Below are 22,457 nucleotides of genomic sequence, written 5' to 3'. Positions count from 1 at the left end.
CCAAAATTAAACTTTGCTTTCAACAAATATATATATATATATATATTTTTTAACTTTGCTAAAATTGTAAGATAACACTGTAACACATGCTTATTGAGTTTTCTTTTGGAAAAAGAAAGACAAAACTTATTTGATGAAAAATGAATAATGATTAACTGAATAAAAGTCTAGCAAATGAAGTAATTAGAAATAAAACTGGGCTCCAACAATAAATAGACGAAGGAAACGTTTTAGAGACGAAGACTGGCCGACACGACATTACAGCTTCATCCTCTACTATAAGCAATTCATGTTTTTTCGCCAATCCTATTTTCTGTTCTATCCAAAATAATAATAGCAATAATAATTGTGTTTTGCAATTTGTTTTCGTCACAATCCCTCTTCGTCCTCACGGAATTAGTTGCGATTGTTCCTGAATGATTAGTATACGCCGAAGAAGAACATAAAGATCGAAGCTTTGATTTGGTTAAACTAATGGAGGGGCCCCATAAACTCGATTCTGAGGTTGAGGCCGAGGCTTTGGCTTCTAGGGTTTCGGATTTCTCGCTTCAGGAAGACACCCTCCACCCCAATTTCCAATCTCCGCCGGTAATATTCATCCTCTCTCTGCTTCTCTTGATTTCATTTATTTGAGTGTGTTTAAGTTTTGAATTCTTTTGTGGGCGAAGAATAAGTTTTGGGATTTGATCATACTCTATATGTGCATATCTTGACGTATTCGATTATCATTCTGTCAAAGTCCCAAAATTGAGCTGGTGTTGCCTCACCTATGAGAACAATTAGGGTTTCTTTGCGATTCAGAAGTAAAATTCAATCCGGGGAAATTAGAAAGTACAGTCATTGAAATGGGAAAGTACAGTCTTTCGGTGGCATGGTTTCAATTTTAGGGCCTTCTCCAAAAATTAAGAAGAAAAAAAAAAAGGTCTTTCTGTTTTAGTTTAGTTTTTGTGTCTGCGGCCTGTAAGTATTGCTTTGTGCTTGCGGCTTGGCAAAATTTTAATTGCTACCTGCTGTTTTTTTTATGTACAGAATGATGGAGTTGAAAATCATAGAGAGCAGAAGCATAATGATGACCAAATAATGACAGAATCTAGAGAATGTGACTCTGAGTTACATGAGAAGGAAAATGGGGAGCCAAGAAAATACTTTTATTATGATGCTCCACTTTCTGAAGAAACTGGGGTTTGGATACCCGTTTCGGTTCCGCCTATGTGGGAAACTGAGCATGAAGAGTGGGCCAAAGGTTTCTACTCAAATGGGGGATACTTTCCTGATGGTGACATGGGTTGGGGCCAGTATATTGGGGAAGAGAAGGAGCTGACTATGTGGGATGTGATGGTAGAAATGCTGCTTGCAGCCCGTGGGAAAGTAAGTTCAATTGCTTCAGCTGATATATATGGATGCAAACTTTCATGGATATCGGATAATCTCCTTGACCAGGCTTGGAAAGAAATGGCCCAAACACTCACAGATGCAAACTTTGCTAATGTAAGAGAACTTATCGAAGCAGAGCCACCAAAATGGTTGGCTGACAGTTCTGCATCTGCTTGTATGCTCTGTGGCGTGCATTTTCATCCCATCATGTGTTCTAGGCATCATTGTCGGTTTTGTGGAGGAATATTTTGTGGTGACTGCTCTAAGGGAAGGAGTTTGATGCCAGCAAAGTTCCGTGTTGCGGATCCCCAACGAGTCTGTGATGTATGCTGTGTACGACTTGACTCGGTCCAGCCATACTTAATGGACCAAGTAAGCCATGCAGCCCAGATGCCAACCCAGGATCTTACAGACCTTAGTACTTTGCGGTCGTGGGTTAATATTCCTTGGGGACAATCCATGGAGTATGAGATATATAAGGCGGCAAATGCAATTCGTGTTTATAAGAAGGTAAGACTCTGAAGTGTCAAAACTGTTGAACATGCATTGTTGATGCCTCTACTGCTTTGATAGCCAGTGAGCTCCAGTTTTACCTTAAGAACGTATTTGCCTTAAGTTTGAATTACATCGAGAAGGCCCAATATCTTAGTGACTGTGTTGCTTTGGCTTGAGAACTTATGACTTAAATAAATGTGCGCAAAAATTAGCCCCTGTATGGATCATAAATTATAGTGGGAGAAGAATTCATGAATTTGGTTATTTAAAGAATAAAATCGGTCTCTACGATATTAACATGTACTCTTAATTTCTTAATGAAAATGTTTTTCTAACTGGCATGAATATTCTATAAACGCATGGAATTAATTGTTCAGGTATGCTCCCTAAAACCTGAGAAGTCAATTCCGGATGCCATTCTAAGACAAGCAAAAGGCCTTGCAATAATCACTGCTGTGAAAGTTGGAGTTATGGTTACCTACAATATAGGTACTGGAGTCGTGATTGCTCGTAGAGAAGATGGCTCTTGGTCTCCACCATCTGCTGTTTCTACATTTGGTATAGGTTGGGGAGCACAGGTGCAATATTTTATTTATAACAACTTTGACATTTATTCTCCAGTTTGACAATTTGCAACTACTCTGACAGAAATAACCATTGCATATGTTTATTCATGTTTAGTCAAATGGAGGAACAACAATAAGATTTAAACAGTTTTTAGAAAAATATTGATTGTACCAAATCTATGAAGTTTTTGCTGTCTATATCAATTTTAAATTGAATCCTTGTTCAAAGCTTCCTATTTATGCAAGTTTAAGAAGTTTGAAATGTGATATTATTATTAAGTCAGCATAACAAAACCTTCCCAGTCTCAGTATGTGTTTTGTATATATCTGAAGACTTAAAATCCCATGCCCTCTTTTTTGTTGCAGGCTGGAGGGGAGTTGACGGACTTTATCATTATTTTGAGAACAACTGAGGCTGTAAAAACATTCAGTGGTAATGTGCATCTATCTGTAGGAGCTGGCTTGAGTGCTGCAGTTGGCGTTGTTGGAAGGGCAGTTGAAGCTGATGTTCGAGCCGGTGATGGTGGTTACGCTGCTTGTTATACATACAGCTGTAGTAAAGGTGTCCTATTTTTTCCAACTTAATATGCATTTCTGATGTTATACCTGTATTTCCTTTTATTTTTCTTTATATTTTCATTTTGAGTAGTTTCCTTATAAATAATACCACATTACATCATCAATTATTGCAATTCCAGGTGCATTTGTTGGATGTTCACTTGAAGGTAGTATTGTAACCACCCGCACAAAGGTGAATTCTCGATTTTATGGCAGCCAGTCAATAACTGCATCAGATGTACTTCTTGGCTCGTTGCCCAAACCACCTGCCGCTGCTACCCTCTATCGTGCCCTCGCAGATTTGTATCAGAAGATTGAGGGGTGACAAAGTTGAGCACATCCCTGGATTACTTGGTAAAAGTTACCTATGATCAGGGGGAAATGAATCTTTGAAGATTGTATGTTCTGTGCATATGCTTTGAAGCTTTCAGCTGCTGCCATTCTTTGCCCATGAAACACTTCCTGGGACATAGCATGTACATGGAAACCACCGCAGTGTATATATACTCATGCCGTCTCGATTTCTATTTGTAAATGACACATTTGTTCTGGACAAAAGCCAAAACTCATTGAAAAGTATTTCTTAACAAAAGAAATCAGAATAGTAAATATAGTACTTTGTTGGAAGACTTGTTTTATGACTGGAACTTCTGGTTTTGTTCCGGACCATAATACGATCATGGCAGATGGCTTTTGTTCCCCTCCCAAAGACAAATAACGCATAGAACAGGTGGAAATTAATTACCTAATATTATGAGCACATCTCAATCTAATGAAAAACTTGTCAGATTTTAAAGGTTGAAATTTGTAATTTGCATATCTCCATTTTTCTAGCCAAAAGAGTGGACTCCTCACTCTTCCATCTTTTGAAACTAGGCGTAATAAGAGAAGAAGACAGAAGCGTGTGTGTGGATCAAATCTAGATGGCCTTGGCGAGCGACGAAGAAGACAGGACTTTATTTGACCTGATGCTAAAATGGAGCAGAATTCAAAGGAAAGAGAGAGAAATGTAATTATGAAAACTCAAAACGCTTCTGCATTTCCAATGTTTATTAGTTCTCTTATAAAAACGTTGCAGATAAATTGGCCTCTGTTGGCCTCCCTCAGTCCCTTGGAAAAATCCTCCCTAATATTGTTCATGAAGCCACCGCCTTCATGGATAGTACATGCAGAACAAGAACATAAAAAACGAAGCTTGATTTGGTTAAGCTAATGGAGGGTCCCCAAAAGCTCAAATTCTAAGGTTGAGCCCGAGGCATTGGCTTCTAGAGTTTCGGATTTCTCGTCCCTCCACTCGAACTTCGGTTTTTCTTTTCTTTTTTGAATTGGGTTTTCTTGATGTTATGTGTTTGTGCGCATGTTTAACTGGATGTGATCATGTGAGTATTGCTTTGCGCTTGTTTGTGGCTTGCAACTTACAAAATTGAGCGTTTGAATCTTTTCAAAATTGGATAGCACACTGTTTTGTTTTGTGGATGACAGAATGATGGAGGAGTTGAAGCTTATAGAGAGCAGAAACAGGATGATAATGACAGATAATGCATATTGCGTTATATATTAGGAGTACATCTCAATCTAATAAAAGGCTTGTCTTCTTACAATTCATACTTATATAAAATGCAATTTTTAGTAATAAAATGGCAGGTATGTTAACCAAACATGCTATTGAGCTGAAGAGGTCAGAACTTGTAGGCAATGAGTTAGTCTTCACTTCCAAAATCAGACTCAATCACAAATCCCAAACAAACAAACAAACAAACCAAGATCATATATGAATCCTTCCAATGTTATGTGGAGAAAAAAAAAATGACAAAGAAGAATAAAATGGAAGAATGAATTTAACAGAAGGGGCAAAACACCACCATGAACTATTTATAATTTAATTTTTAGTGCTCTTTTGTTAAGGAAAAAATAAAAGTAGAAAAAAGAAAAAGAAAACAGCTGCTCCTACTCACTGTACTTCTAACTGACCCACTAAAACACCCTGGGACATGAAGTGGAACTTGGCATGAAGAGAAGGAAGAACCTGCATCAAGAGACCCATAAACGGTTCTCTCCCAATTCATTCTCTCATCTGCAGCACCAACACAAGGTCCTTAACAAACAAAACCAGTAAAGTTGAGGAACTCTTAAAACAGTTGGATCCATTCGCCCACGAATTCGATTCCAACTTACCTTGTTCTAGCGCTTCCAAGAGTTAGTTCGAGATCATCTGATACACATTCCTCAATCCTTTCACCTTCCCATGGTTTCACTAATCCTGATGTGTTACTGCCAAATGCAAACTCCGCTGCCATTCCATCTGACATTGGAACATCTCCACTGTGATCAACACTTGCAGCAACTACTGGCGAACATGTTCCACTTTGCCCCGGAGTCCACATCCGAGACCCTCCACCCGACAAAGCCTCCTTCAAGTTGAAAGGGTTTCTCGAGACAAGGCTGAATGTGGGGGATGATGGGCCACTCTGGGGAATTTGCAGTCCAGCAAGCCATCCTGAATCAGGCAGAACCTGGCGACCGGGGCTTGGTGGGGTGGATGAAGGCAGGAAAGGATAATTCTGCCCTGCCCAGTTTGAGCCAGCCACTGCTTCATCCCAGTCACTTTTGGTTCGAGGAGTTCGGGAAGTTGGGGAGCTCAGTGGTGGAGTGACTGGAGCACTTATGGAACCCCCTTGAATGAAGAGTTGGGGAAGCTTGGATGTAGCAGATGATGAACCTGATGAGAGGGTTTTAAGCCATGGGATGAGAGAATTGGCATCAGCGTTGCCGTTTGCATTTGCAGGGTAGCGAGCTGGACTTGGAAATGAAGAAGAGGCAGGACTTGGATTGTAGGATTGACATGGACTTGGCTGGTATGAAGAACATGGACTTGCTGATGTAGATCCTCCCATTATGTCCATGCGATCCACAGGTTTGCATCCCTGCAACAATGAACATATCACCTATTGTGAGACAAAATTATACAAATATTCATCAAAAGTCTGAGATTCTGAATTGGTTTGAACTTCACTTGAGGAAATCTTAAAGCCTAACCACATGAAAATGGTGTTGCAAAGATCCTAAGTACTTCAAATGCCAAAACACGCAATTTCCTAGTAGACTGAGAATTGTTACTCTATTTCATCGCTAATAAGAGGAAGCAAGCCAGAGTAAGTTCAGTGTTTTCCTAAGACCTTAGTTGATTAAAGCTGAAAATTTGTCCTTGATTGATTATGCTCTGCTGCTATGTTTTCTTTTATGCTCTGCTGCTATGTTTTCTTTTTCTCTACCAAAACATAGGCTTCTATTTTTTATATAAAAAAGGAGCCTCATTAACTAAAAGAATTGTTTCTCCCAAAACACAACCTGCCTACATAAAATTAGGTCACCCTTAATAGGGGAATGGTGGCAAAAATGTAATTGACTAATTGCACTCAGATTCAGATGAAGACCGAATTAAGAGAGACAATAATGTCAAACAGCGGCTGCGTATTAGTTGTTACGCGGCCCCTCCACGACACGCCATCGCCCAACATGTTCCCTCTCATCACAATCTAAAGCCACACACACGCTTTACCGCCTTAAAGATTGCAATTACAATTTTAACCAAAAAAAGGAATCCAAGGATTTCCAACAAGAAATCATCCTTTCCTCTCATAAACCTCTTTTGGTTGGGCTGCCCCCCATTTTAATCACCAAGCAAAATTTCCACTTTTCAAATAAAAATTAATTCTAAATTTAAAAAGCCTAATTATTATAAATTATAATAAAACCCAAAATTAAAAAAAGAGTAAAACACCGGCCCACAAACCATCATATGCCATGTTCTCAATCCAACGGGAAAGTACTGTGATTGCCCCGTAAATCTCGGAAACAGGCCAAGAATTCCAGAAAAAAAAAAAACAAATAAATAAAAGTCCTTGGTCGTTGTACCCGTTGAGCGTCGAAAGACCAAATTGCCCTCGTTGTCTCACGACCGGTTAAGGCGGGTGAAGTGGCAGTTTTGGAACACGGACACAGTAAGTCTTTGAGCAGTAAAAAGAAGAAAAAGAAAGCAGAGAGATAAAGAAAAGGTTTTCACTTTCACGCAAATTTAGCCACGAGCTCAGAAATCGGAAGCAGAGAGAAAAAACAGTCAACAGACTGATAAAAGAGAGAGAGAACATTCGGTTGTATTAAATCCAAGTGAAAGTTGGAGGTGGGAAGAATCCCAAATGACGAAAATACCCTCAACAAAGACCCAAATGCCCGCTATTGAGAGTCTCTCATTTCGTTAATCGAGCGGGGGTATTTTGGTCACACGAGAAAGGCTTGCAGGTCTCTGAATATTGCGTTCATCGTTTTCATAGAAAAGAATCGAACGAATCTCTAAGAGCCTCGTGCTTCGTGCGACCCGCTCGACATTAACGATCTAACGTACGCCGTTAGCTGAGATTATTAAACACAGAAATTAAGCAAGTAAAACAATCACCAGATTCAATCTGAGCCATCGATCACACCGATCGGCGCCAGACTGATTACAAAATCCGCTGCTTAATTAAGCTACCTTAAGCAAGAGTTTCAAAAAGCACAAAAGAAAAATCGGATCGGAAGCGGTGTTTTCAAACGCCACGGCGCATTTTAACATTACCGCAAGCGAATTGAGCAAAAATGGCTTTGAGAATTTGAGAGGGAGAGAGAGAGAGCAAGGATGAAGGAACTATATATACCTTTCGGTAAGTGGTGCCGTCTTCTTCGACGGTCCAACCAGCTTCGTTGCAGAGAGCTTTGAGGACTTCGTTGTTGTCGCAGTGCTTCGGTAGCTTGTAGTTTCCGTACATCCTCAGGCCCGAGTAGATCTTCGCGGCGATGGCTCTGCGCCTCCTCTCTCTCTTCTTGTTGTTTTCTCTCTCCTTCCACGTCGGCATTCTCGTTCCCGACGTCATCATTCGGTGGCGATTCTGGTTTTCTCGGGAGCCAAACGGACTAACCCGAACGGAGTGTGACGACCGGTGGCGCGAACCAGCCGGCAAACCGGGAATTGGCGGTTTCTGTTTGGAGAATGGTTTTTAATAATAAAGAGCGAGAGAGGGAGAGAGGAGAGAGAGAGACAGGGGGGGGTTTTGGGGGAGGGTGAGAGCTAAATACAACGGGAGAATGTAATTGCCATTGTTGATTTGGTAAATTACGAGAGTGGCAGTCTCTTCTTTTTATTTGTTTTTGTTGGCTCTGACTCCGGAATCACGGGCCTTAACACGTGTTTAGGCTTTTTAAAAAGGGCGGGGTGGTCCTTCGCGGCCGCTACTTGCGACCAGGTAATGTACAACACTACGATAAAACGGTGTCGTTTTGAATATATTTTTTATAGGACTTGATAATAATTGCTTCTAGATCCATGTATTTTCCCTCTGCCAGCCAACCAGCACAAGTGATTATGGGTTAAGGAGAATGGTGGGTAAAATGGGAAATTGGGTATGTAAAGGGAAGGGGGATAAGGTTATGATTAGGCTTGTCATGATAATGGTATCTGTGGACCATCATATTTTTTTTTCAAACGGTCGCATTCACTTGACCAGGTTGCCTAATTTTGACAAATCCACCTTGACCTTAATCTTTTTTGGTTCATGCTAATTGGAGTGTTGGACTAGGCTTCTAATTCAACTATTAGAGATTAAACTACGAGTGGTGCAAGGGTTTAAGCATAGTTTAGTTGTACTACGCACAATTGTCTAATGTTTGAAAATATCCAAATTTAACTTCTCCTTTTCATATTAATTTTAATGAATAAAATATTTGTTTGCACGCACCGACTAAAGCTATTAATTTAACTGTATTTCTCTTTTTCTTAGTAATGGAATTTGTCTAGTTGCTTGTTAACGATATCTAACTATTGATTCACTCATGATTGCCTTGCCTACTATGTATTTACACAACAATACACCAAATTAATGAAATTGGTTATTTGCTTTAATTAGGCTAGGACTATGTGGAGTAGCGTGGCTAATTGTATTACTATAAGCTAGGTGAGAGGTGTAGGTCTAATGAAAATGTCAAACATGAGAAGGATTGGATTGGATTGGAGGAGGGAGTGGACAATGGGACCCAGAGTTGTGATTGCTTGTTTGGGGGTAAGGGGGGAGGTGGGGGCCAGGTAAAGGAGCGGCGGGGCCTGGTTGCATGCCGGCGTGCGGTTGCGGTGGCCACAACACAGCGTGGGGATGTCTCAGGTAGCTGTAGCTACTGCTGCCACTTTTGTCTTTTGTCAGTGTGTGTGATGCGTGAGTGTGAGTTTGTTTTCGTGTGTTGGTTGGTACTTGGCCTTTGCCGCACTATCTCTCTCCCTCCTCTTCTTCTCCTTTTGTTGTGTGAAACGGGATATTACTGTTTTCTTATTTTCAATTAATTATAATACATTAAGTAAAAAATTATTACACGTAATATATTATAACTGACCGTAAATAATAAAACAGTATTATTTTCGTTCCGAAGAAGTTTGTTGTTCTAATGTACTGTAGTGTAGACTGACTGAGTCTTTTCTTGTTGGTTTGAGATCACGTGACTAATGCTGGCGCTGGTTATCTATTTTTTGCGTGAGTGGACTGATGGATCCAATATAACTACTGATAATAAGAGACTGACATCATTGACATCCAGACGGTGAAGGCTTTTAGCGCGCAGAGAAGGGTGGGCTTTTGAGGCGGGGCCCATATGTATCTCCTGCTATGCGCCACCTTCCAAATTAGCTTCTCATTGATGGAATTGGCAATGTACCCTCCTCCTGCTCACCATCTCTGTCTTTTTGCCTTGTTTTCCCTTTTTTATACAAGGGTTCATTTCCTATTTCTTCAGTGTGGACCCCAGGTGGTTTCTGCCCACTTTGTAACTCATAGACATTCAATCCTCATCACATAAATATAAATGCTTGCATTCACAATCTTACAAGTCTTATCAAAGATTATTTGTCACACAATTTGTGTTGTGACTCATAATGGTTTGATTGCTAATATTATATGCAATTTAACATTATAACATAGCAACTCATTCCTCACTTCATAATAAAACTTACAAAAGATGAGTTTAGTCTCAATTAATCCGTAGCATTCGTAGAGCTTTCATGCTCGATCATTAGCATATATGGCTTGTTGTGTGCTACTTATAGATGATATATTGTTAATGAGAAAAATAATATATTATGTTCGTAACTCTGGAAATAGAGTTCATTGGGAAATGAATTCCTCGACTCGCCCCATTATGAAAGAAAAAATCAATATAAAATTGTCATCCTTGCTTGAAGGGCACCATGTTTCAATGAAATAACAAAATTTAGGACATTAGAATTTGATGTGATTTGTATGTTGCAATTTTAATAAATTGTAAGGTGAGACAAGCAAGCTGCAATGTTTTGGTAGCTTGCTCTTTGGTTACAAATTACAATATCGCATAAGATAAGATATTATTATTGAAAGATTGTGAGCAGTGAGCCCCCCATATATTTAATAACACGACGGGTCGTCCATCGCCCCAAAATTCAACCAACTACACGTGCGCCGCGGACTCAACCAGCGTATCAAACCCGATTGGAGGCCGTGGCATTGGGTCCGCCACTGATTTGAATTTGATTTTTTTCGTTTCTTTTTTTTAATTGACAAGTGTACAAGAGGAGGAGAGAGTTGCTTTTGTGTAATGCTGCTGCTGCCCCATGGTGCGTGGCACCGATTGTGGATTTGTGGGATATGATATGGTATGGTATAGTGGCGGTGGTGGTGGTGGGGACCACCGTCCTATATATAACGTTAATCATGTCAGTCCCATCGGTGGGCCCATGTGATGCCCGATATGCCCGCCACCCACGAGGCACCAGAGACACTGTTTCATTTCTTCAATTTCAGCTCTCCATATTTCTCTTTATTGGTACACTCTTTTGCTTTGTGCTATGTATTCTATCTTGGATTTTACTAAGTTGAAAGTTACAAAATCGTGAGTGATTTTTGATCGTTGATGAGATACAAGCTTTAAGTAAAAAAATTATATAACTTGATTTTTTTCGGTTGTTATTTTATTATTTTATTAATATGACTATTAAATCTAAAATTAAACACGTGTAAATCATGAAACATAAATTGTTCAAACATTCGAAATAACTTGGATATTGAATGAAGAACATAAGAAGAAAACTAGGTGAAATGTTATATCTTTTGACGTAATCTATATACCTAAAATTCTTTTTAATGTATTGAGAAAAGGCGAGTTTTGCATTTACATGGTCTTACATTTTAACATATGCTCTGTATAATTAGCCAAAAAAGGAACAAGTATCAAAATTATGTAATTAAGAATAAATTGTAAAGAATATGTAGCTTCGTTGGTTAAAAACATTTAAATTTACGAGGTTCTATCTTTTGCATCATCCCCTTTGCTTGTATTAAGAAGAAAAAATTAATTAATTTGCCTTCTCAAAATGAGTGTAAGATATTATTCTGCGCGGGAAACTGGTGGTTACTTACTGGTCCATAGGCTCTGCCTAATTTTTTTGAACGTTCTTAAGCCCAAGTCCTAACCATTACGCCATAGGTGGGCTGGAATTTTGTCCAAGTCAAACCCCATTTCTGGGCCATATTTAATCCCTAGCGTGAAAGTAAAACGTAAAATATCATATAATCTTGAGAAATTAATTTGCGTAAAGTAGTTACATTTTATAGACATTATTTTATTTTTAGAATTTTAACCACTCTCCATAGGTTCCAAATCAATGAAGTTGAGCCTGCAGAACAAAAGAGAACTCTCAGACGTGTCAAACCTGCATCCAACTAGGGTCCCGCTTATATTTAAACCACAATTGCTCCTAAATTAGGTATAATTAGGTCGATCGAGTAGCTTGATTATGCAAATATTTGGATTAGTCATTGTCATTTTTGTATGCTTAAACTCCTGAAAGTCAAAGCGACCGCTAATCCCCGTGCGATTAGAGAGGGACAAAGTATACTTTTAAATTAAATCACAAAATACTCTATGTTTTATAGGACACATCGTCAAATATTTCCCCATAAATACAAAAATATCACCTACCCTAAAGTCGCATTTAAATAAAAAGTACGCACATATTCATACTTATCCAGCAAAACGTGTTGTGGCGTAACGCGATATCGTCAAACCACGTGTACGGTAGACGTTACACGATGCTTACCTTTCCTTTAAAAAACCGCCTCTCGTGGTGCTTTTGATTAAACAAACTCGGCCTTACGCATCCCCAATTGGTTGCAGATCCCTTGAATATAGCACCACCAAAGCATACACGTCACCGTACCTTTCCCATACATAAACGACAACAGAGACAATGTCGTCTCCAAGTCCATTAGTCCATTTCAGATTGAAGGATAAAGCTAACCTAATCCGAATATTCGAAATAATTAAAAAGGAAAAAAAGAAAAATATTTTATTGTATTTATTCTTTATGGAATAATATAAAATTCCGTGGGAAATAAAATTCTTTACGCGTTTCGAGAACCAGGATCCCAAAATATTCGAAAATTCAGAAGCGAAAAACGAATCGTTTTGGGGTTTCGGGGTCTCGGGGTCGTCGACTGGTGACCTTTGCTTGCGAAGCCAATCAGCCGTCTCTTCTCTGCAACTTCTCTAGTTCCTGTCCCTTTCTATTCTTATCAATTTCTTGTTGCTTTTGCTCCAAGCTTTCTGTTTCTCTCTCTCTCTCTCTGTTCTTTTTTTCTTCTTTGATTTTCAAAATTTCTGACTTTGAAATGGGAACTGAATTGTAGTCTGTGGAACTGTTGCAACCAGCAAACGACTCGTCAAAAATGCGACTTTGGTTTCTCGAACTTCTCCAACTAAAAACAAATATGTGGTTTTTTTGGGGTATAATATTGCGGTAACCGCCAATTATTGTGTGTCTAGGACTTCGATTATTACGGTAGGTTTGGGGCACACGCTTAGTTGAAATTATCAGGGGATTTATGGTCAATTGCCTTCCATTTTCTTTGGGTTTTGACTGAACCCAGACTTCTGGCCATCAGCTAATTAATTACAGTTTTCCAGTCTTCCATTGGTTTATTTTTATTTTATTAATTGGGTTCAATTTCAAAACCCCAGGTGGAAAATCAATGGGTTTTCAATTGGGTTCCCCTAATTCCTTGGAAAGGTAAGGCCTTCACAGGTGGGAATTCAAAGGCTTTTCAAGCGGGATCTTGGGTTCCCTAATTCCTTGCAAAGTTTCGGTTTTTGGGTTGAAAGAGTGGAAATTTGAGGTTTCTGGATTGAATTCTTGGTCCTGCATATACAGGAGAGCTTGAAGGAGTTAATTTGCCTGTGATTTTGGAGTTTTGAGAAGTGGTTGATGATTTAATACTGGGTTTCGAATTTGGGTTGGTGATTTTGGGGGATTGATTAGGATGGATGAAGTTCAAGGTGGCGCCAGCTCGTTGCCGCCTTTCCTTTCCAAGACCTATGATATGGTGGATGATGCTTCAACCGATTCAATTGTGTCTTGGAGTGCCAGTAATAAGAGCTTTATTGTTTGGAACCCGCCGGAGTTTGCCAGAGATTTGCTGCCAAAGTTCTTCAAGCACAACAACTTCTCTAGCTTCATCAGGCAGCTCAATACATACGTAAGTCAATCAAGTTTCTACTTTCATTCAGCTTCAGTTGTTTTTACATTGGTATTTATCATATCTTTATAGTTTTTTAGTTCCTTAATTTGATTTAAATGCTTACAATAGGGTTTCAGAAAAATTGATCCGGAACAATGGGAATTTGCCAATGACGATTTTATCAGAGGTCAGCCACACCTTATGAAGAATATCCATAGACGAAAGCCGGTTCATAGTCACTCTTTGCAGAATCTCCAAGTCCAGGGGAATGGGACTTCCTTATCCGAATCTGAAAGGCAGAGTATGAAGGATGAAATCGAGAGGCTTAAACATGAGAAAGAACGCCTTGGTGTGGAGTTACAGCGGCATGAGCAGGAGCGGCAGGGATTGGAGTTGCAAATCCAGTTCTTGAAGGAACGTTTGCAACACATGGAAAGGCAGCAGCAAACCATGGCCGGTTTCGTGGCCCGGGTTTTGCAGAAACCGGGGATTGCCTCCAATCCTGTTCCGCAATTGGAAATCCATGGGCGAAAGAGAAGGTTGCCAAGAATCGGTTGGTCTTATGATGAAGCGAGCAATGGAAATAATCAGGTGGCAAGTTCACAAGCTGGTATTAGAGAAAATGCGGATATGGAAAAGTTGGAGCAGTTGGAGTCATTCCTAACATTTTGGGAAGATACCATTTTTGATGTTGGAGAGACTCATATTCAGGTTGTTTCAAACGTGGAGTTGGATGAGTCTACAAGTTGTGTCGAAAGCGCAGTTATATCTTCAATACAACTTAATGTTGACGCTCAGCCTAAATCCCCGGGAATTGACATGAATTCTGAACCTGATGTAGTTGTTGCTCCTGAGCCTGCTGCAGCTGTACCTCCTGAGCCTACTTCCTCAAAAGAACAAACATCTGGAATCACTGCTTCCGCGCCAACTGGCGTGAATGACGTATTCTGGGAACACTTCTTGACTGAGAATCCTGGTTCAGTGGAAGCTCAGGAAGTTCAGTTGGAAAAAAGGGATTCTGATGGTAGAAAGAACGAAAGCAAACCTGCTGATCATGGCAAGTTGTGGTGGAATATGAGGAATGTAAATAACCTTACAGAACAAATGGGGCATCTTACTCCAGTAGAGAAAACGTGATACTAGTTATTTTATTTGGGATTTTGATGCCCAGTGGCTCACATGTTACATGCTCTTTGGCATAAATGTTTTGTTCTGGTTATAAATAGATCTTCTATGTTTGAGTTCATCTTTCCCTTGATTCCATCTTTACTTCAATCTTGTTTCTTAGTATATGCTTGTTACTATTCTTATATCGTGAAAATAACATTTCATTGCTTTTTTTTTTTTGGTCCAAAACCCACATGCTTTTCCTTCTAATCTCATCCTCCTTTACTACAATAGGGCTTTGTTTACTGGGGCAATGAGTTAATGCAAGGTCTGGCAGCTTGCACAATTTGCTTGAATTTGGAATGTTACAGAACTTGCATACTGTTAACCAGTTGCTCCAGGTCCTCTATTCGGCAAAGGCTCCATGGTCCACCCGACTATTTGTGGAAAATTATTTAATTCCGAACTCATATATTTCATGGTTTTTGTTTTTTGCACCCTTTTGCGTTCCTAATATTGATAAAGTCTTGACTCTTGTGGTTATAGGTTCCTCTCAATCAAGTGACATTTTACTATTGATTTGATCGTCTGTATGGATTTTTGTGGGTTCGAAGATTGAAACTGGGTTTGCCACCTTAACTATTTCCTCACATTTGTGCATCTTGTACACATTGTAATCCTGCATTGTCATCGGTTGCTAAACTTCACAAATTTGAAGCGATAAGATCAAAGCTAGAAGTGCAGAGTTCATGCATTTAGAAACATAACAGTTATATCTACCACATTACAATTTGATTACAAGTTTGGCTATAATTAGCTAAAGAGAAATCAGTCACTGCTACATTGTTCGTTCTGTAATTCAGTACTGAAACTGGCCTGATTCAAGTCGAACCATACCTGCCGGAATACCTTGACAATGAGATCATGGTATTCATCAGAATTCAGGGTCAGATAACAAGCTAAGAGCTCTTCCAGATCCTCTGGCTGGGTTATCTTTTTCTCCACAATCATCTCAACCATGGAATCTCTGAAGTCCTGTTGTGGGTCAAATGAGCACTTTACCACTGCAAAGCTATTCAAGCCTGTTCTTACCTGCTGCACTGCTCCCTCCTTAGCCACCCTTTTCATCTTCATTTTCGCTTTCGTCATGTTTTCAAGAGCTTTAATTTTACAGATTTCAACCCTTGAAGCTGTTCTTGGAGAACAAACTCTGACTTTGCTACTACGTTTTGTTCTTCTCCTCTGTAATTCCCTGCTTATGTAGAGAGATTTCCTATGTTTCTCACTCTTTGACTTCACCTCTTGTATTTTCCGTTCTTTCAATTTTTGCCAATCTGAAGGCTGTTTTTCTTCAGAAGGCTCTTCAGTCTCCAAGTTCAAAGCTTCTTCTTGAATCGTTTTTAGACTTGAATTTCTTGAATTCAGTGAAGATACATACTGATGTTTTCTTGCATCAGTCTCAGTTGCCCAAAATTTTCTTGCCGCTAACATTTCCACCTCATCACTTTCTACTGTTTCTGTTGATGTCTCTTCTGCTTTATCAGCATCTCTTTCTAATTTCAACAACTTCTTTCCTTCAAGTTCTCTGTTTTCCTTCCTCAATTTCCACTCTTTAGCATTCCCACTTTTCTGCATGCCCTTCAACTTCTGAGACAAATCTCTTCCCTTCACTATTCTATCACTTGTTTGACAGCTTCCACGACTGGAGGGCTGAACTTCAAACTCATCATCTGAATCAAACCAAACCGATCTCAAAACCCCTCTGTTTTTCTTCACTTCAGCACTATCTTCACCAAAAGATAGTCTCCAAAATGCATCATCATCATCATCAACTACACCATAGAATCTTCCACCACCCTTAGCAGCAGCAAACCTTGGTGAACCCAAAGATGGAGAATTCTGCTTCCCTTTTCTATTTACTTTACTGGGTTTTGGTTCTGAATTGCCCCCCTTCTGCTTGAACTTTGAAAGCCATGAAGTGGGAAAGACATGAGAAATCAAGAAAGGCTGAGAAGAAGAAGATGATGAAGAGGAAATAGGTGGAGGCCTTTTCTTTTTGCTACCCCACTTCATAATATGACACTGACTATCTGAAACTCCCTTGTGTTGGGATGAGGAGAATTGTCCAAGAATTTTGGACTGCTTGCAATTGCAGAGAAGGAAATGGCTTGGAACTGAAAGGAAGATGGATAATGAATGATGAAGTGAGACTCTAGCAGCAGCAACAGCAGAAGCTAGAGGGGCAGTTAGGCTGTTAATAGGAACGTGGGTCGTCTTACTGGTTTTGTGTTGTGTTTTTCAAAAGAAAGGCCCGCCCTAAATCTTGTGACCACTCACGCACTTTTTCCTACTTTTTTGCCTTCTAATTGGAAAAGCTATGTGCCCCATCATTATAGGACCTCTATTACATAGTAGCCCCACAAATTCGAGTAGCTTCTCATTAATAAAAACTGCACCCTCTTCAATCTTCTGTTCTTTTGGACAGAACAAAATCAAGCCAATTCATTAATTGACACTACGTAGAATGTATGTCAAGGATAGGATGTCTAGGAGTAGCTCACTTTCGTGTCATTGTCTGAGTTTTAAAACACCTACTAGGCTTGGAGACGGAGGCAAGCTGCAAATGACCAATTAGTGTAGTGGTTTGGAACAAATGCTCTTTTTAGGAGATTTTGAGTTCGAGTTCTAAAATTCGTGTAGTGTATATGAGTTTAATATGCTATCACCCATCTCAATAAAAAAAGTACCCCAAAATAAAAAGATGGGATGCAAGCTTCTTCAATTACATAATGGAATGGTCCTTACAATTTATATTTTCAAGTTTTTATGTGTTTTGCTTTGTTTGGAGCACAGATAACAAAGAGGTCTCGGATATATATACACGGTCCTTTTTGGTCATATTCACTGCTTAGATATAAAATCTGTGGGAGCCCTTTTGCCTTTTCTGCTTTGTCTTCGGTCCTGAATTTTGTTTTTCTACTTTGGTCAAAAAGACTAGGATAGTGGGCCAGAGTCGTTGAATGTAAAAGAGCTGTGAATTAATTGGGTTGGGCTGATCAGAAAGTTGGGGCTTTAGAAATTTTGTGCAGAAGCCCAATTTAGAATGCAAATGAATTAATTAAGCAAATACAACAAGGATAAAGACAGCTTAATTATAAATTTAGGGATTTGAAGAAGAATAATTGTTGTATAAGATTAAGGCAGAAAATTAAGTTGCAAAGGAGGTGAGATTAAGGCACGACCGGAGGTTGATGGAAGTAATCAAGGGTTGATAGAGAGTTGATGAAAAGATTTAAGGGAAATTAACATCAATTACCAGAGAATTTTTTAGAGCACATAGTTATATCATAATTAGCATGAATTTGGTTCCTTTTATTTTTCTTTTAGAAATTCTGGAATTGCATTCATAATTCAGCAAAAAAAGTCATTAGTCACAAATTGCCAATACAAGCTAGTCACAAATCGCCATTATAATGACGAAACGATCTAACATAAAAATTAAGACAATCTGGTACATCTCCACTAACAATTATGCATGATTGAAGAAATTTTGGCATAGGCATCCCAACTAAGATTGCAAACTCGGAACAACCAAAAAGAGATAAAGCTTGAAAAAACCAAGCCATAAAAATAGAAATAAAACTCTCACAAATGGTTTCTTTTAAATGTCTGTCTCATGAAAAATGGATTTTTGACAGAAGGGTTCTACAGGTTTTTTAGAAACTTAAACGTTGCAATTATTAGTCGTTTTGAATTTAGATTAATGATTAAGTCATATCCAAAGGCTTGCGTGTGAATAAAGGCATGAGAGGAGAAAGGGTCCATTTTCAAAGTCATCCAAATCAAAGGTATGGGGTGTAAAGGGGACATATCCTCCTAACTGGATGGTGCTCTTCCTTCAGCTCCTGTAAATCTTGCTCATGAAGGAACTAGTTTTGGTCATATGTGCACCAACCTTGATAGGTCATCATTACAACTTGGTCCAATGCAATCCAGATTTGAGGTTGTCCTGTCCTGTCTGTTGCAGGACTGGACCCAAAATGAGACAGACTCAACTCAAGAATTGGCTGTCATTGCAAAACAAACATCACACACACAGTTTATGAAGTTGGTTTCTTTCCCTTGACTAATTTACAACCAAAAACCAACCTTTACTTGAAATGGTATATGTGGTCCTAATTTCCAATCTTCCTAAAATGAAATTTATGATGTTAGTTTGTTTTGTTACTTCTTCAAATGATAATTTCTGAGTCTGCGTTCTTTGGAAAACGGTCGTTTTCTTTTCCTTCTCAAACCCTGTTTTTGGTGTCGTGGGAAAAGGAAATTAGGAGAGTGGTTTTGTTTGCGAGGAAAAATCGGTTTGTCCGTTTCTTTTTTTTTCTGGTGGGAAAGTCGGTTCAAGGAATTAATTGCCAATTTGACACAATATGAAAGAGAATGTGCACCAAACTCACTAATAATAATCCATGAGGGTGCTGTGGTCTATTTGTAATTTAACAGATAAAAATAAAAATCGATGATATGACAGATGACATCTCATTAGGGACTCAAATTTAGTGTATAAATTTGGTTTCCGTAGCATTATCCATATTTTATTCCTGTAATCTTTGCAGGATGATTTTTGAAGATTTTCTTATCACCGTATAGTATCCTATAAATTCTCAATCTCATAACTAGATTAATGCAACATAGATGATATAATTATCACATTGGTTACAACATGATAATTTATATACAACTGTCACAAAGGATACCTTCCATGAGAATGAGAGCCGCACATTATTAAACCTCCTTAAACAAAGCATAAGTATTTAATAAGAGTATGCTCCATGCAAACTGGAAATCTAAAATCTTGTTCACCAAGTAATTCTCCTAAAACACAAAACTCTTCAAATCAAAAGTTTTGATTGCCCATTTTTCCATTTTAAACACTTAATCAAACTTTTGCAGTCTTTCTTTGGTATATAAATGCACATTACATCAATATACATATCTTAACTTGTCACCAAATGGCTAAACAGAGCAAAATCTCATGTTGTTTTCTTGTTTTTGTTCTGGTGAATCTCATTTTCTGGAATGTGGTTTTGTCTGTGAGGGCTGAGAATGAATTTATATCAGCCGTCGGTGATTCGGGGATGAGAAGGGACAATCTACGGGTGGCGATAGAGTCATGGAATCAGTGCAATGAGGTTGGAGAAGAAGCTCTTCAGATTGGCAGCCCAAGGGCTGCTGATTGCTTTGACATATACAAAGCTACTCCGCAGCCACAAGGTATGTATAGCTTCTCCTTTTCCTTTTGATCCCTTTTTTTTTTCTCTTCTAGTTTCTGTGCACTTTTTTCTTTCTTTACTTGAACTATGTTATGTAAATTAGAAGATAGAAGAAGCACATGGAAATTCTGATTGTTTTTTGTTATAAAACCTATGTGATCAATGAAATTTTTATTCCCTCAGCAATCTTAGCGCTAATGTGCTTGAATTTGAGCAAGCAAAAGAAGTAGTTTATGAATCTTATGTATTTTTTTGTTGTTGTATAATTGTTATATAACAGGAGAAGTTTGCTTCTGCAATCAGCAGCTGCCCTATGTATTAGTCCACAGAGTCACAGAGCAAGACAACAAGTTAAGGATGGGAGAACCTTTCTTTGGCCTGCAGGCAGAGTCTCAGTTTAACGTAGACCTTTATGCGGCAGAGAAGGAACTGTACCTGGGATTTAAATGCCAAGTTGAAGACACCCCAAATCCGTGGCAATTCTGGATGATCATGCTCAAGAGTGGCAACATGGACACTTATGCTGCCAAATGCCCCAAAAATGGTCACCGAGTCGGACCCTTTCCTGATCAAAATACCTTTCCTTGTTTTGGAAAAGGGTGCATGAACCAGCCATCTATTTACCATGACTATACCAAGTTGCAATTGCCTGATATGACTCTAAAGGGACGGTTTTTCGGGTCATGGGATTTGGATGCAGATTTGAGCAGAGGAATGGTTGGGAATATTTCTTACCATTCTGTTACTTGGGAAAAGAAACTTGGAGAGGGAAGCTGGGTTTTCCACCATGTCTTGAGGACTTCAGCAAAGTATCCTTGGCTGATGCTTTACTTGAGATCAGACGCCACACATGGGTTTTCTGGTGGCTACCATTACCCTACAAGAGGGATGTCCAAAATTGTGAGTAACCCTTTTATATAGTTATACAAGTTTTATCTAAGAAAACTTTTGTGCTAATCTTTGTTAGGAAAGCATACTTTTCATAAGTTTTGCTTTTGCTTGGAAGCAAAACTTTCTTGAGGATGAAGATACTTGGTTTACTCAAATATTGCCAATTGCAATGCAGATTCCAGAATCACCCAATTTTAAAGTGAGGTTCACCTTGAATGTGATCAAAGGTGGGGGTCCTAGCAGCCAGTTCTACCTCATGGACATGGGGAGCTGTTGGAAGAACAATGGGAAGCCTTGTGATGGCAATGTGACTTCAGATGTTACCAGATACAGTGAAATGATCATAAATCCAAACACAACCTCATGGTGCCATGCAAACAACCTCAATGTGTGCCCACCTTACCACACATTCCCAAACGGCACACGGGTTCATCGAAATGACACTGCCCGCTTCCCTTACGCCGCCTATCACTTGTACTGCTCGCCGGGGAACGGGGAGCATCTAGAGGCTCCTTTTAACTTGTGTGATCCATATAGCAACCCTCAGCCTCAGGAGATTTTGCAAATCTTGCCACACCCGGTTTGGGGTGAGTACGGATACCCTACAAAGCAAGGGGAGGGTTGGATTGGGGATCCAAGAACATGGGAGCTGGATGTTGGGAGGTTGTCACAATCACTTTATTTTTACCAGGTTTGATATTGTTTGCCCTGTGACAGATTAAATTTTGCTACAATATTGCTTGTGACATATACTAAGTTGAGCTATGGTTTGATGTCTTATTTGCAGGATCCAGGAACCCCACCAGCTAGAAGGCAATGGATGTCTATAGATTTAGGGGTTGAAATTTTCAAAGACCCTGATCAAGTTGCTGAATGGACTCTTAGTGATTTTGACATCCTTGTGCCTAAGCAATGAACTCATTTACTGCAGACAAAGACACACCAGCCAGCTTCAGCTTGAAATACAATTAAACTTTTGAGTCGCCTAAAATGGTAAAGTAAGTTATAAGGGACCAACCTTTTTAGCTTTTCTTTTTTAATTCATTTTCCAATCAATTTTTGGAAATTTCAGAAAAGAAAAACTTCGATTTTTTTCATTTATTTATTTGAGAAACCCTGAAGGCTGAAGTATAATATCTTCATTGTTATAAATCTATGGAATATGGATGACCACCATAACATCCATTAGCTCCACCCCTTATTGCTTTGTAACCTATGCCCTTATTATTGTAATTAGTAGCGATAAATTATGGGTTAAATACCTCTATTGTAAGCCTATAAATAGGCTCTTATCAAAGATGAATAAGATAAGTTGATACAAATTCATAGAACAAATTCTCTGTATTTCTCTTCCTCTTATTGTTGTCTACAATTCCCTTTAGTTTTATAACATTCATTTTTATTTTCCAGTGTGTAGTAAAGAAAAATGTGAAATGAAACAACATACTTTTGCTTGAAAATTAATGAGCTTCAAGAGACTTGCCTGGATTGAATTTCTGATCTCTCTCACTTTATGTCTTTGGATCTTTCCCCAAGTTATTCTATATAGTGGGGGCCTTATCTAAAACCATTAGATGAGGTTCTATTTTTAAACCGTTGGATCAAACTAACTAATTTAATCCAATAACTAACTA

At 38.9% G+C, this 22,457-nt stretch overlaps 5 protein-coding genes across 6 annotated transcripts; 3 read left to right on the top strand and 2 right to left on the bottom strand.

Moving 5' to 3' along the window:
- On the top strand, positions 104-3,640 carry LOC18778426. Its single transcript, XM_007211760.2, has 5 exons — positions 104-588; positions 1,030-1,884; positions 2,247-2,447; positions 2,802-2,997; positions 3,134-3,640. The coding sequence occupies exons 1-5, from the start codon at positions 475-477 to the stop codon at positions 3,316-3,318; spliced, it is 1,551 nt and encodes a 516-aa protein (XP_007211822.1). The 5' UTR covers positions 104-474; the 3' UTR covers positions 3,319-3,640.
- On the bottom strand, positions 4,694-8,183 carry LOC18780576 (BES1/BZR1 homolog protein 4). Of its 2 annotated transcripts, XM_020562733.1 has the most exons (3): positions 7,685-8,183; positions 5,169-5,917; positions 4,694-5,067 (listed from the first exon to the last, which is right to left on the bottom strand). In XM_020562733.1, the coding sequence occupies exons 1-3, from the start codon at positions 7,901-7,903 to the stop codon at positions 5,064-5,066; spliced, it is 972 nt and encodes a 323-aa protein (XP_020418322.1). In that variant the 5' UTR covers positions 7,904-8,183; the 3' UTR covers positions 4,694-5,063. The 2 variants fall into 2 exon arrangements, with proteins under 2 accessions (XP_020418322.1, XP_007211637.1); XM_007211575.2 differs by having other exon boundaries at positions 4,694-5,917.
- LOC18780613 (heat stress transcription factor A-4c) lies at positions 12,453-14,813 on the top strand. Its single transcript, XM_020562005.1, has 3 exons — positions 12,453-12,879; positions 13,059-13,573; positions 13,685-14,813. The coding sequence occupies exons 2-3, from the start codon at positions 13,358-13,360 to the stop codon at positions 14,690-14,692; spliced, it is 1,224 nt and encodes a 407-aa protein (XP_020417594.1). The 5' UTR covers positions 12,453-12,879; positions 13,059-13,357; the 3' UTR covers positions 14,693-14,813.
- LOC18778415 (transcription repressor OFP5) lies at positions 15,389-17,066 on the bottom strand. Its single transcript, XM_020562004.1, has one exon. It carries the CDS (start codon positions 16,733-16,735, stop codon positions 15,491-15,493), a length of 1,245 nt encoding a protein of 414 aa, XP_020417593.1. The 5' UTR covers positions 16,736-17,066; the 3' UTR covers positions 15,389-15,490.
- Positions 19,480-22,177, top strand: LOC18780372. Its single transcript, XM_020561402.1, has 4 exons — positions 19,480-19,933; positions 20,213-20,832; positions 20,999-21,514; positions 21,611-22,177. The coding sequence occupies exons 1-4, from the start codon at positions 19,672-19,674 to the stop codon at positions 21,737-21,739; spliced, it is 1,527 nt and encodes a 508-aa protein (XP_020416991.1). The 5' UTR covers positions 19,480-19,671; the 3' UTR covers positions 21,740-22,177.

The sequence above is a fragment of the Prunus persica genome, chromosome G4, assembly GCF_000346465.2.
Source record: "Prunus persica cultivar Lovell chromosome G4, Prunus_persica_NCBIv2, whole genome shotgun sequence".
Lineage (NCBI taxonomy): Eukaryota > Viridiplantae > Streptophyta > Magnoliopsida > Rosales > Rosaceae > Prunus > Prunus persica.
The sequence above is the reverse complement of the archived record's forward strand: the minus strand, read 5'-3'. Positions and strand labels throughout refer to the sequence as shown.